General features: G+C 46.5%; 1 protein-coding gene across 2 annotated transcripts in view; it reads right to left on the bottom strand.

Annotated features, from left to right (window-relative positions):
• The window catches only part of BLOC1S1 (biogenesis of lysosomal organelles complex 1 subunit 1), a 35,512-nt gene extending 20,607 nt beyond the window's left edge, over positions 1–14,905 (bottom strand). The window contains exons 1-2 of one of the 2 annotated variants that reach the window (XM_077297503.1): positions 14,613–14,905; positions 11,196–11,268 (exon numbers count right to left, since the gene is read on the bottom strand). In XM_077297503.1, coding sequence (XP_077153618.1) covers positions 11,196–11,268; positions 14,613–14,793 — 254 coding nt within the window. In that variant the 5' untranslated portion in view covers positions 14,794–14,905. The remainder of the gene's footprint in view (positions 1–11,195; positions 11,269–14,612) is intronic. The other variant, XM_077297502.1, reaches the window with a different exon arrangement.
• Positions 14,906–15,800: the final 895 nt, after the last annotated feature.

Here is a 15,800-nt window from a genome sequence, read left to right as displayed (position 1 = left end):
GCTTCCCTCCAGCCCCTGCTCCAGTGCTGGCCGTTTTGAGGTGATTACCTCTAGCCTTATACATGCCTTGTTTAAGCCTCTATGCATTCTGCCTATCAAATTACTCCACTTCCTTTTGAAGCAGTTACCCACTGCATTATGCACGATCTGCATCCTATTTAAAGGTAGTATCTACACACATTAAAAAGGCACAGCACGTGACTGATGAAAGCCCGATAAGGGCTGAAACGTTTCCAGTGCTACCATTAGTACCAATAAATCTACAAAACAATAAGACTTAAGTTGAGTGCGAGACTTCTTTACAGTTTACTATATGGTTTGGGTACCTAGTCTCTGCACCAGATTATAGCAGTGCACACGGTGTTTATTTCCTTACATTGAGTAATGACTTCTGGCTAGCCCAATAAACACAGGATCAATCCAGCAGGTCACAACCTGCAGAAGATGACCGGAGCGGCGCTGATAGAAGATGAAGACAATGACAGGCAAGTATAAGACTAGGGACAGGGAGCTTTTATTAGTATAACCACTCCAGCACTGAAATAAAAGAAAAAAAAAACAAAAAAAAAACTAAACGGGGAATTGGTGCTTTAACCCCTTCATGACCCAGCCTATTTTGGCCTTAATGACCTTGCCGTTTTTTGCAATTCTGACCAGTGTCCCTTTATGAGGTAATAACTCAGGAACGCTTCAACGGATCCTAGCGATTCTGAGATTGTTTTTTCGTGACATATTGGGCTTCATGTTAGTGGTAAATTTAGATCGATAATTTCTGAGTTTATTTGTGAAAAAAATGGAAATTTGGCAAAAATTTTGAAAATTTTCGCAATTTTCACATTTAGAATTTTTATTCTGTTAAACCAGAGAGTTATGTGACACAAAATAGGTAATAAATAACGTTTCCTACATGTCTACTTTACATCAGCCCAATTTTGGAAACAAATTTTTTTTTTTGCTAGGAAGTTATAAGGGTTAAAATTTGACCAGTGATTTCTCATTTTTACAACAAAATTTACAAAACCATTTTTTTTAGGGACCACCTCACATTTGAAGTCAGTTTGAGGGGTCTATATGGCTGAAAATACCCAAAAGTGACACCATTCTAAAAACTGCAACCCTCAAGGTGCTCAAAACCACATTCATGAAGTTTATTAACCCTTCAGGTGTTTCACAGCAGCAGAAGCAACATGGAAGGAAAAAATGAACATTTAACTTTTTAGTCACAAAAATGATCTTTTCGCAACAATTTTTTTATTTTCCCAAGGGTAAAAGGAGAAACTGGACCACAAACGATGTTGTCCAATTTGTCCTGAGTACGCTGATACCTCATATGTGGGGGTAAACCACTGTTTGGGCATACGGCAGGGCTCGGAAGGGAAGGAGCGCCATTTGACTTTTTGAATGAAAAATATCTCCATCGCTAGCAGAGACCATGTCACGTTTGGAGAGCCCCTGTGTGCCTAAACATTGGAGCTCCCCCACAAGTGACCCCATTTTGGAAACTAGACCCCCCAAGGAACTTATCTAGAAGCATAGTGAGCACTTTAAACTCTCAGGTGCTTCACAAATTGATCCGTAAAAATGAAAAAGTACTTTTTTTTCACACAAAATTTCTTTTAGCCTCAATTTTTTCATTTTCACATGGGCAACAGGATAAAATGGATCCAAAAATTTGTTGGGCAATTTATGCTGAGTACGTTGATACCTCATATGTGGGGGTAAACCACTGTTTGGGTGCACGGCAAGGCTCGGAAGGGGAGGCGTGCCATTTGACTTTTTGAATGGAAAATTAGCTCCAATCGTTAGCGGACACCATGTCGCGTTTGGAGAGCCCCTGTGTGCCTAAACATTGGAGCTCCCCTACAAGTGACCCCATTTTGGAAACTAGACCCCCCAAGGAACTTATCTAGATGCATAGTGAGCACTTATAACCCCCAGGTGCTTCACAGAAGTTTATAACGCAGAGCCGTGAAAATAAAAAATAATTTTTCTTTCCTCAAAAATGATTTTTAGCCCAGGATTTTTTAATTTTCCAAGGGTAATAGGAGAAATTGGACCCCAAATGTTGTTGTCCAGTTTGTCCTGAGTACGATGATACCCCATATGTGGGGGTAAACCACTGTTTGGGCGCACGGCAGGGCTCGGAAGGGAAGGCACGCCATTTGGCTTTTTGAATGGAAAATTAGCTCCAATCATTAGCGGACACCATGTCACGTTTGGAGAGCCCCTGTGTGCCTAAACATTGGAGCTCCCGCACAAGTGACCCCATTTTGGAAACTAGACCTCCCAAGGAACTAATCTAGATGTGTGGTGAGCACTTTGAACCCCCAAGTGCTTCGCAGAAGTTTATAACGCAGAGCCGTGAAAATAATAAATGTGTTTCCTTTCCTCAAAAATATTTTTTTAGCCCAGAATTTTTTATTTTTGCAAGGGTAACAGGAGAAATTGGACCCCAAAAGTTGTTGTCCAGTTTCTCCTGAGTATGCTGATACCCAATATGTGGGGGTAAACCACTGTTTGGGCACATGCCGGGGCTCGGAAGGGAAGTAGTGACGTTTTGGAATGCAGACTTTGATGGAATGCTCTGCGGGCGTCAGGTTGCGTTTGCAGAGCCCCTGATGTGCCTAAACAGTAGGAACTCCCCACAAGTGACCCCATTTTGGAAACTAGACCCCCCAAGGAACTTATCTAGATGTGTGATGAGCACGTTCAACCCCCAAGTGCTTCACAGAAGTTTACAACGTAGAGCCGTGAAAATAAAAAATCATTTTTCTTTCCTCAAAAAAGATGTTTTAGCAAGCAATTTTTTATTTTCACAAGGGTAACAGGAGAAATTGGGCCCCAACAGTTGCTGCCCAGTTTGTCCTGAGTACGCTGGTACCCCAAATATGGGGGTAAACCACTGTTTGGGCACACGTCGGGGCTTGGAAGGGAGGGTGCATCATTTGACTTTTTGAATGCAAGATTGGCTGGAATCAATGGTGTCGCCATGTTGCGTTTGGAGACCCCTGATGTGCCTAAACAGTGGAAACCCCTCATTTCTAACTTCAACACTAACCCCAACACACCCCTAATCCTAATCCCAACTGTAGCCATAACCCTAATCCCAACCCTAACCCCAACACACCCCTAACCACAACCCTAACCCCAACACACCCGTAACCCTAATTCCAACCCTAATCCTAACCCTAATCCCAACCCTAACCCTAATCCCAACCCTAACCACAACTGTAACCCCAACACACCCCTAACCCTATCCGTAACCCTAACCACAAGCCTAATCTTAACCCTATTTCCAACCCTAGCCCTAATTCCAACCCTAACCGTAAGGGTATGTGCCCACGTAGCGGATTCGTGTGAGATTTTTCCGCACGACTTTTGAAAAATCTACAAGTAAAAGGCACTGCGTTTTACCTGCGGATTTACAGTAGATTTCCAGTGTTTTTTTGTGCGGATTTCACCTGCGGATTCCTATTGAGGAACAGGTGTAAAACGCTGCGGAATCCGCACAAAGAATTGACATGCTGTGGAAAATACAACGCAGCGTTTCTGCACGGAATTTTCCGCACCATGGGCACAGCGGATTTGGTTTTCCATAGGTGCACACGGTACTGTAAACCTGATGGAAAACTGCTACGAATTCGCAGCGGCCAATCCGCTGCGGATCCGCGGCCAATCCTGTCATGATCTCAATGGCAAGAGAACATAGCATCAGCATATATAGGAACTAGCTCTTGGAAGATGGGAACTGAGCTGACCATGAACTAAACCTAACACACAACTAGCAGTGGCCGGGTAGCATGCCTACGTTGATTCTAGATGCCCAGCACCAGCCGGAGGACTAAATAATGCTAGCAGAGGAAAATATTAGTCCTAGCTCACCTCTAGAGAAATACCCCGAAAGGAGACAGAGGCCCCCCACATGTATTGGCGGCGAATTAAGATGAAATAACAAAACGTAGTATGAAAATAGGTTTAGCAAATTTGAGGTCCACTTACTACATAGCAGAAGACAGAAAGAACACTTTCATGGTCAGCTGAAAACCCTATCAAAACACCATCCAGAAATTACTTTAAAACTCTGGCATTAACTCATAACACCAGAGTGGCAATTCCTGTTCACAAGAGCTTTCCAGACACAGTAACGAAACTACAGCTGTGAACTGGAACAAAAATGCAAAAACAAACATGGACAAGAGTCCAACTTATCTAGTAGTTGTCTAGGAGCAGGAACAAGCACAGAGAGGCTTCTGATAACATTGTTGACCGGCAAGCAACTAACAAAGCAGCAAGGTTATATAGCGACTCCCACATCATGAAGGGAACAGGTGAACAGAGAAGATGAAGACACCAGTTCAATTCCACCAGTAGCCACCGGGGGAGCCCAGAATCCAAATTCACAACAGTACCCCCCCCTCAAGGAGGGGGCACCGAACCCTCACCAGAACCACCAGGGCGATCAGGATGGGCCCTATGAAAGGCACGAACCAGATCAGAGGCATGAACATCAGATGCATTCACCCAAGAATTATCCTCCTGGCCGTATCCCTTCCACTTGACCAGATACTGGAGTCTCCGTCTGGAAACACGAGAGTCTAAGATTTTCTCCACAACGTACTCCAACTCACCCTCAACCAACACCGGAGCAGGAGGCTCAACGGAAGGCACAACCGGTACCTCATACCTGCGCAATAATGACCGATGAAAAACGTTATGAATAGAAAAGGATGCAGGGAGGTCCAAACGGAAGGAAACAGGGTTAAGAATCTCCAATATCTTATACGGGCCGATGAACCGAGGCTTAAACTTAGGAGAAGAGACCCTCATAGGGACAAAACGAGAAGACAACCACACCAAATCCCCAACACAAAGCCGAGGACCAACACGACGGTGGCGGTTGGCAAAAAGCTGAGTCTTCTCCTGGGACAACCTCAAATTGTCCACCACCTGCCCCCAGATCTGATGCAATCTCTCCACCACAGCATCCACTCCAGGACAATCCGAAGATTCCACCTGACCAGAGGAAAATCGAGGATGAAACCCCGAATTACAGAAAAACGGGGACACCAAAGTGGCAGAGCTGGCCCGATTATTGAGAGCGAACTCCGCCAATGGCAAAAAAGCAACCCAATCATCCTGGTCAGCAGACACAAAACACCTCAGATATGTCTCCAGGGTCTGATTAATCCGCTCGGTCTGGCCATTCGTCTGAGGATGGAAAGCGGACGAAAAAGATAAATCTATGCCCATCCTAGCACAGAATGCCCGCCAAAATCTAGACACGAATTGAGTCCCTCTGTCAGAAACGATATTCTCAGGAATACCATGCAAACGAACAACATTTTGAAAAAACAGAGGAACCAACTCGGAAGAAGAAGGCAACTTGGGCAGAGGAACTAAATGGACCATCTTAGAGAAACGGTCACACACCACCCAGATGACAGACATCTTCTGAGAAACAGGCAGATCTGAAATAAAATCCATCGAGATGTGCGTCCAAGGCCTCTTAGGAATAGGCAAGGGCAACAATAATCCACTAGCCCGAGAACAACAAGGCTTGGCCCGAGCACAAACGTCACAAGACTGCACAAAGCCTCGCACATCTCGTGACAGGGAAGGCCACCAGAAGGACCTTGCCACCAAATCCCTGGTACCAAAAATGCCAGGATGACCTGCCAACGCAGAAGAATGAACCTCAGAGATTACTCTACTGGTCCAATCATCAGGAACAAACAGTTTATCAGGTGGGCAACGATCAGGTCTATCCGCCTGAAACTCCTGCAAGGCCCGCCGCAGGTCTGGAGAAATGGCTGACAATACCACTCCATCCTTAAGGATACCTGTGGGCTCAGAGTTACCAGGCGAGTCAGGCTCAAAACTCCTAGAAAGGGCATCCGCCTTAACATTCTTAGAACCCGGTAGGTATGACACCACAAAATTAAACCGAGAGAAAAATAATGACCAGCGCGCCTGTCTAGGATTCAGGCGCCTGGCGGTCTCAAGATAAATCAAATTTTTGTGGTCCGTCAATACCACCACCTGATGTCTGGCCCCCTCAAGCCAATGGCGCCACTCCTCAAAAGCCCACTTCATGGCCAAAAGCTCCCGATTCCCAACATCATAATTCCGCTCAGCGGGCGAAAATTTACGGGAAAAGAAGGCACAAGGCCTCATCACGGAGCAATCAGAACTTTTCTGCGACAGCACTGCCCCAGCTCCGATCTCAGAAGCGTCGACCTCAACCTGAAAAGGTAGAGCAACATCAGGCTGACGCAACACAGGGGCAGAGGAAAAACGGCGCTTAAGCTCCCGAAAGGCCTCCACAGCATCAGGGGACCAATCAGCAACATCAGCACCCTTCTTAGTCAAATCGGTCAATGGCTTAGCAATATCCGAAAAAACAGCAATAAATCGACGATAAAAGTTAGCAAAGCCCAAAAATTTCTGAAGACTCTTAAGAGAAGAGGGCTGCGTCCAATCACAAATAGCTTGAACCTTGACAGGATCCATTTCAATGGAAGAGGGGGAAAAAATATATCCCAAAAAGGAAATCCTCTGTACCCCAAAAACACACTTAGAACCCTTCACACACAAAGAATTAGACCGCAAAACCTGAAAAACCCTCCTGACTTGCTGGACATGAGAGTCCCAGTCATCCGAAAAAATCAGAATATCATCCAGATACACAATCATAAATTTATCCAAATAATCGCGAAAAATATCATGCATAAAGGACTGGAAAACTGACGGAGCATTTGAAAGACCAAAAGGCATCACCAAATACTCAAAGTGGCCCTCGGGCGTATTAAATGCGGTTTTCCACTCATCCCCCTGCCTGATTCGCACCAAATTATACGCCCCACGAAGGTCAATCTTAGAGAACCACTTGGCCCCCTTTATGCGAGCAAACAAATCAGTCAGCAACGGCAATGGGTATTGATATTTAACAGTGATTTTATTCAAAAGCCGATAATCAATACATGGTCTCAAAGAGCCGTCTTTTTTTGACACAAAGAAAAAACCGGCTCCTAAGGGAGATGACGATGGACGAATATGTCCCTTTTCCAAGGACTCCTTTATATATTCTCGCATAGCAGCATGTTCAGGCACAGACAGATTAAATAAACGACCCTTTGGGTATTTACTACCCGGGATTAAATCTATGGCACAATCGCACTCTCGGTGCGGAGGTAACGAACCAAGCTTGGATTCTTCAAAGACGTCACGATAGTCAGACAGGAACTCAGGAATTTCAGAGGGAATAGATGATGAAATGGAAACCACAGGTACATCCCCATGAGCCCCCTTACATCCCCAGCTCAACACAGACATAGCTCTCCAGTCGAGGACTGGGTTGTGAGATTGCAACCAAGGCAATCCTAGCACCAAATCATCATGTAGATTATACAGCACCAGAAAGCGAATAATCTCCTGGTGATCCGGATTAATACGCATAGTTACTTGTGTCCAGTATTGTGGTTTATTATTAGCCAATGGGGTGGAGTCAATCCCCTTCAGAGGAATAGGAGTCTCCAAAGGCTCTAAATCATACCCACAGCGTTTGGCAAAGGACCAATCCATAAGACTCAAAGCGGCGCCAGAGTCGACATAGGCGTCCGTGGTAATAGATGACAAAGAGCAAATCAGGGTCACAGATAGAATAAACTTAGACGGTGAGGTGCAAATGGAAACAGATTTACCAAGCTTTTTAGTGCGTTTAGAGCATGCTGATATAACATGAGTAGAATCACCACAATAGAAACACAACCCATTTTTCCGTCTAAAATTCTGCCGCTCGCTTCGGGACAGAATTCTATCACACTGCATACTCTCTGGCGACTTCTCAGTGGACACCGCCAGATGGTGCACTGGTTTGCGCTCCCGCAAACGCCTATCGATCTGAATAGCCATTGTCATGGACTCATTCAGACCCGCAGGCACAGGGAAACCCACCATAACATCCTTAATGGCATCAGAGAGACCCTCTCTGAAAGTCGCCGCCAGGGCGCACTCATTCCACTGAGTAAGCACAGACCATTTACGGAATCTTTGGCAGTAAATTTCCGCTTCATCTTGCCCCTGAGATAGGGACATCAAAGTTTTTTCTGCCTGAAGCTCTAAATGAGGTTCGTCATAAAGCAACCCCAAGGCCAGAAAAAACGCATCCACATTGAGCAACGCAGGATCCCCTGGTGTCAATGAAAAAGCCCAGTCTTGAGGGTCGCCCCGGAGCAAGGAAATCACAATCCTGACCTGCTGTGCAGGGTCTCCGGCAGAGCGAGATTTCAGGGACAAAAATAATTTGCAATTATTTCGAAAATTCTGAAACCCAGATCTATTCCCCGAGAAAAATTCCGGCAAAGGAATTCTCGGCTCAGATACAGGTGCATGACAAACAAAATCTTGCAAATTTTGTACCTTCGTGGCGAGATTATTCAAACCTGCAGTTACACTCTGAAGATCCATTACAAACAGGTGGACACAGAGCCATTCAAGGGTTAAGAGGAGGTAAGAAGCAGCTAGACAGCAATTAAGGGCTAGGCAGCAAAACTCTGAAGGGAAAAAAAAAAAAAAAAAAAAATTCCCTTAAACACTTCTCTATCTCCTGCTTCAGCCCAAACAATTAACACTTTGTGGGCCGGTCAAACTGTCATGATCTCAATGGCAAGAGAACATAGCATCAGCATATATAGGAACTAGCTCTTGGAAGATGGGAACTGAGCTGACCATGAACTAAACCTAACACACAACTAGCAGTGGCCGGGTAGCATGCCTACGTTGATTCTAGATGCCCAGCACCAGCCGGAGGACTAAATAATGCTAGCAGAGGAAAATATTAGTCCTAGCTCACCTCTAGAGAAATACCCCGAAAGGAGACAGAGGCCCCCCACATGTATTGGCGGTGAATTAAGATGAAATAACAAAACGTAGTATGAAAATAGGTTTAGCAAATTTGAGGTCCACTTACTACATAGCAGAAGACAGAAAGAACACTTTCATGGTCAGCTGAAAACCCTATCAAAACACCATCCAGAAATTACTTTAAAACTCTGGCATTAACTCATAACACCAGAGTGGCAATTCCTGTTCACAAGAGCTTTCCAGACACAGTAACGAAACTACAGCTGTGAACTGGAACAAAAATGCAAAAACAAACATGGACAAGAGTCCAACTTATCTAGTAGTTGTCTAGGAGCAGGAACAAGCACAGAGAGGCTTCTGATAACATTGTTGACCGGCAAGCAACTAACAAAGCAGCAAGGTTATATAGCGACTCCCACATCATGATGGGAACAGGTGAACAGAGAAGATGAAGACACCAGTTCAATTCCACCAGTAGCCACCGGGGGAGCCCAGAATCCAAATTCACAACACAATCCGCTGCGGATCCGCGGCCAAATCCGCACATGCCATAACCCTAACCCTACCCCTAACCCTACCTGTAACCCTAACCCTACCCCTACCCGTAACCCTAACCCTAGTTCTAACCCTAACCCTAGTTGAAAAAGAAAAAAATATATATTTTCTTTATTTTATTGTTGTCCCTATCTATGGGGGTGATAAAGGGGGGGGGGTTATTTATTATTTTTTTTATTTTGATCGCTGTGGTAGAACCTACCACAGCGATCAAAATGTACTTGTAAGGAATCTGCCGGCTGGCAGATGCGGCGGGCGTACTGAGCATGCGCCCGCCATTTTGGAAGATGGCGGCGCCCAGCGAGGAGACGGCCGGACACCGGGAGGATCGGTAAGTATGAAGGGGTGGTGGGGGGGGTGGATCAGAGCACAGGGGGGGTGATCGGACCACAGGGGGGGGTGATCGGACCACAGGGGGAGCGGACAGCAGGACGGGGGAGCCGGCAGGCGGACGGAGGGGACCGGACCCCATAACGGAGGACTGGGGGGGGAGATCGGTGGCTGTGGGGGGGGGGTCACTTCAGGTTTTCCAGCCATGGCCGATGATATTGCAGCATCGGCCATGGCTGGATTGTAATATTTCACCAGTTTTCATGGTGAAATATTACAAATCGCTCTGATTGGCAGTTTCACTTTCAACAGCCAATCAGAGCGATCGTAGCCACGGGGGGGTGAAGCCACCCCCCCTGGGCTGAAGTACCACTCCCCCTCTCCCTGCAGATCGGGTAAAATAGGAGTTAACCCCTTCACCCGATCTGCAGGGACGCGATCATTCCATGACGCCACATAGGCGTCATGGGTCGGATTGGCACGGGTTTTCATGACGCCTACGTGGCGTCATGGGTCGGGAAGGGGTTAAAGAGAACTTGTTACCTTTGCACCTGCAGTGCTATGTGTGGGCAGCTCGTTATACAGCAGGAGAAGTCAAGCAGAGTCATTGTATATATTTATATTTTAGGAGTCCGGTGGGCAGCCCTACTAAAGTTACAGCTTTCTCTGCATGCAGTCATACGGGGAGGCTCAATCATTAAGAAGGCCCGCCCACTGGACTCCTGAACAAAGAACCAGCTGGCAGTTAGGCCGGGTTCAGACGGGTGTATATCGTGGCCCATATTCGGACTGCAAAGTCTGTAATGTGGGTCTCTAGAACCAAACTTACAGCCTTAGGCTACTTTCACATTAGTCCGTTGGTACGGGCCGTCGCAAACCGTCGGCCCGACGGACAGAGTGTTAATAGCACAACTGGGGGCAGCGGATGCAGTTTTTCAACGTATCCGCTGCCCCATTGTAATGTGAGGAGAGGTGGGGCGGAGTTTAGGCCGCACATGCGCGGTTGGAAATGGCGGACACGACGCACCAAAAAACGTTACATGTAACGTTTTGTTGTGCCGACGGTCCGCCAAAACACGACGCATCCGTCGCACGACGGATGCGATGAGTGACCATACGTCGCAATGCGTCGCTAATGCAAACCTATGGAGAAAAAACGCATCCTGCGGGCAACTTTGCAGGATACGTTTTTTCTCCAAAACGACGCATTCCAACGTACAGCAAACAACGCTAGTGTGAAAGTAGCCTTAGAGACACATATGAGACTGTAAGTTTGGATTGGGAGCACCATGTCAGTAGGGGCATTGCAGCCTATACACAGACTGTGAAATACGCCAATCTGAACCAGGCCATAAATTAATATAATACAAGTTATATAGCAATTTAATCATCTCCTCCACTCTATATCATGCTGCCTTCAGATCAAATCCCTACAGATATGCACTCACCCAACGTTTAGATGATCTACCAACGCCTCGGTGAGGCTTGTAGCCGCAGCGATGGCCTCTTTTCTTCTTTTCTCTGTTGAAAAGAAACAGCGTTACTTCATACAACAGCACTGATGGATGTAATGGTATTATGTCAAGGACCAAGTCTGCTCTATGGTCTTACCCATATCATTTCACCTATTGGTAAAAGAAAGCCGTACAGCTAAACATCTTGTGTTAAGAATTACAATGTATTTGCAAATGGGTGATCCGTATGAGATGCGATTCCTTGTACACACGAGTCATATCTGAATAACATGAGAATAGTGCATGCTGGGATATTGTCACACCGACATATTGAACAGCCCTAGTATAGCGCACCGGCCGAATGCGGCCCGTGTGATGGCAGCACTTTACATGGACCAAAAATAGGGGCACGTGCATGCAGCCTGTGACTGCCAGGTCCCCAGTCCTCATCAGTCACATTTCTAATCGCATTGTACATGACAGTCTATGGCCAGGGTCACACGAGTGGATTTAGTGGTCTGTATAAGTACCACAATGCCCGGTCTGAAGGTCTCCAGACTCAAACGTGTGTCTATGAGGCTGTAGGTTCGGGTCAGGGGACCTGCGGTCAGACCAGGTATAGCAGTCCGTGTACAGACCATGAAACATGTTTGTGTGAACCCGGCCTTATGATGGTTATGCACTGCACATATATATCAGGAGCAGACGCAGGCGGAATGGGGCCCCTGCGTGAGGACAAAACAGGGGCCCCAATGTGTCTCCTCTCACCTCCAGACACACTAACTATATATATCAGGGAGACAGCAGACATCTATATATCACACACAGAGGATGAGGGGGGGGGGGAACATGTCAGGGAGACAGCAGAGATCTATATGTCACACGTAGAGGATGAGGAGGAACATATCAGGGAGACAGCAGACATAGATATATATCACACACAGAGGATGAGGGGGAACATATCAGGGAGACAGCAGACATATCTATTTATCACACACAGAGGATGAGGGGGAACATGTCAGGGAGACAGCAGACATATCTATATATCACACGTAGAGGATGAGGAGGAACATGTCAGGGAGACAGCAGACATATCTATATATCACACGTAGAGGATGAGGAGGAACATATCAGGGACAGCAGACATATCTATATATCACACACAGAGGATGAGGAGGAACAGGTCAGGGAGACAGCAGACATATCTATATCACACGTAGAGGATGAGGAGGAACATGTCAGGGAGACAGCAGACACATCTATATATCACACACAGAGGATGAGGAGGAACATGTCAGGGAGACAGCAGACACATCAGGGAGACAGCAGACACATCTATATATCACACGTAGAGGATGAGGAGGAACATATCAGGGAGACAGACACATCTACAGTGGGGCAAAAAAGTATTTAGTCAGTCAGCAATAGTGCAAGTTCCACCACTTAAAAAGATGAGAGGCGTCTGTAATTTACATCATAGGTAGACCTCAACTATGGGAGACAAACTGAGAAAAAAAAAATCCAGAAAATCACATTGTCTGTTTTTTTATCATTTTATTTGCATTTTATGGTGGAAAATAAGTATTTGGTCAGAAACAAACAATCAAGATTTCTGGCTCTCACAGACCTGTAACTTCTTCTTTAAGAGTCTCCTCTTTCCTCCACTCATTACCTGTAGTAATGGCACCTGTTTAAACTTGTTATCAGTATAAAAAGACACCTGTGCACACCCTCAAACAGTCTGACTCCAAACTCCACTATGGTGAAGACCAAAGAGCTGTCAAAGGACACCAGAAACAAAATTGTAGCCCTGCACCAGGCTGGGAAGACTGAATCTGCAATAGCCAACCAGCTTGGAGTGAAGAAATCAACAGTGGGAGCAATAATTAGAAAATGGAAGACATACAAGACCACTGATAATCTCCCTCGATCTGGGGCTCCACGCAAAATCCCACCCTGTGGGGTCAGAATGATCACAAGAACGGTGAGCAAAAATCCCAGAACCACGCGGGGGGACCTAGTGAATGAACTGCAGAGAGCTGGGACCAATGTAACAAGGCTTACCATAAGTAACACACTACGCCACCATGGACTCAGATCCTGCAGTGCCAGACGTGTCCCACTGCTTAAGCCAGTACATGTCCGGGCCCGTCTGAAGTTTGCTAGAGAGCATTTGGATGATCCAGAGGAGTTTTGGGAGAATGTCCTATGGCCTGATGAAACCAAACTGGAACTGTTTGGTAGAAACACAACTTGTCGTGTTTGGAGGAAAAAGAATACTGAGTTGCATCCATCAAACACCATACCTACTGTAAAGCATGGTGGTGGAAACATCATGCTTTGGGGCTGTTTCTCTGCAAAGGGGCCAGGACGACTGATCCGGGTACATGAAAGAATTAATGGGGCCATGTTTCGTGAGATTTTGAGTGCAAACCTCCTTCCATCAGCAAGGGCATTGAAGATGAAACGTGGCTGGGTCTTTCAACATGACAATGATCCAAAGCACACCGCCAGGGCAACAAAGGAGTGGCTTCGTAAGAAGCATTTCAAGGTCCTGGAGTGGCCTAGCCAGTCTCCAGATCTCAACCCTATAGAAAACCTTTGGAGGGAGTTGAAAGTCCGTGTTGCCAAGCGAAAAGCCAAAAACATCACTGCTCTAGAGGAGATCTGCATGGAGGAATGGGCCAACATACCAACAACAGTGTGTGGCAACCTTGTGAAGACTTACAGAAAACGTTTGACCTCTGTCCGTGCCAACAAAGGATATATTACAAAGTATTGAGATGAAATTTTGTTTCTGACCAAATACTAATTTTCCACCATAATATGCAAATAAAATGATAAAAAAACAGACAATGTGATTTTCAGGATTTTTTTTTCTCAGTTTGTCTCCCATAGTTGAGGTCTACCTATGATGTAAATTACAGACGCCTCTCATCTTTTTAAGTGGTGGAACTTGCACTATTGCTGACTGACTAAATACTTTTTTGCCCCACTGTATATATCACACACAGAGGATGAGGAGGAACATGTCAGGGAGACAGCAGACATATCTATATATCACACACAGAGGATGAGGGGGAACATGTCAGGGAGACAGCAGACATATCTATATATCACACACAGAGGATGAGGGGGAACATATCAGGGACAGCAGACACATCTATATGTCACACACAGAGGATGAGGGGGAACATGTCAGGGAGACAGCAGACATATCTATAGATCACACACAGAGGATGAGGGGGAACATGTCAGGGAGACAGCAGACATAACCAGGTCTTATTAGTGCACCGACTTCCGCACACAGTGACTGGCAGCAGTGCCCTCCTATCACTCCCGTACACTGAGGCCGTTACCACGGACACTTTATCCCGAGGCCTCGGAGCAGGAGCAGGCCCCGGCGCTCACCTTGCAGCTCCTTCCTCTCATTCTGTTTCGCCTGGTGCTCCTTGAGCAGCCGGGACAGCATGGCGGCGGGTGTCAGGCGCCAGGGAGCCGTGTATGGCGGGGAGTCCGGGGAAGCGCACAGGGCGGAAGTGGAGGGCGGCTGGAGGCAGATCCTGTGCCTGGGTCCGGCACACGCTGACATCCAGCGGCTGATGTGAGAGCACTGCAGCCGGGAGAGGAGCCCAGAGTGTCGCCTGTGCGCCCTGCTCTTATCTACTGGCCGCTGCTACGACAAAGCTGCCATTGCCTTCTCCTTAGAGACGTCACTTGGGTTTTTTTTAATCATTTTACTAATAATGCAGCTACATGAGTCTTGTTTGCGAGCTGGTGTGGATTTTCTTGTTTTATTTTTTAGCTGCATGGTTTTCTAAGGCCACGTTCACACCGTCAGTATTTTACCTCAGTATGTGTAAGCTAAAACCAGGAGTGGAACAATCAGAGGAAAAGTATAATAGAAACATCTGCACCACTTCTGTATTTATCACCCACTCCTGGCTTTGGCTTACACATACTGATAATGTGAACGTGGCCTCAGGCTATGTGCCCACGTAGGAAGGGTCCTCTGCGGGTTCTCCCTCAGCGCATTTGATAAATCTGCAGGGCAAAACCGCGGTTTGTCTTGCGGTTTCCGCTGCGGGTTTACTCCTGCACTTGTTTTACTATTGATGCTGCATGTGCAGCATCAATAGTAATGTTAAAAATAATAAAAAAATGGTTATACTCACCCTCCGACGTCCCGATCTCCTCGGCGCTGCACGTGGCGGTCCGGTTCCAAAGATGCTATGCGAGAAGAAGGACCTTCGTGATGTAACGGTCATGTGACCGCGACGTCATCGCAGGTCCTGCTCGCATAGCAACCCTGCAACCGGACGGCCGCGTGCAGCGCTGAGAGGTGAGTATATCATTATTTTTTATTTTAATTCTTTTTTTTTTACACAAATATGGTTCCCAGGGCCTGGAGGAGAGTCTCCTCTCCTCCACCCCGGGTATCATCCGCACATGATCCACTTACTTGCATTCCTATGTGTGCAGAATCGCCGCGATTCCGCACAAAGAAGTGACATGCTGTGGATTGTAAACCGCTGCGTTCCCGCGCGTTTTTTTCCGCAGCATGTGCACAGCGTTTTCGGTTTCCCATAGGTTTACATT

This window comes from Ranitomeya variabilis, chromosome 3, assembly GCF_051348905.1.
Source record: "Ranitomeya variabilis isolate aRanVar5 chromosome 3, aRanVar5.hap1, whole genome shotgun sequence".
NCBI classification, from domain to species: domain Eukaryota; kingdom Metazoa; phylum Chordata; class Amphibia; order Anura; family Dendrobatidae; genus Ranitomeya; species Ranitomeya variabilis.
This window is presented reverse-complemented; position numbering and strand designations above follow the sequence as displayed.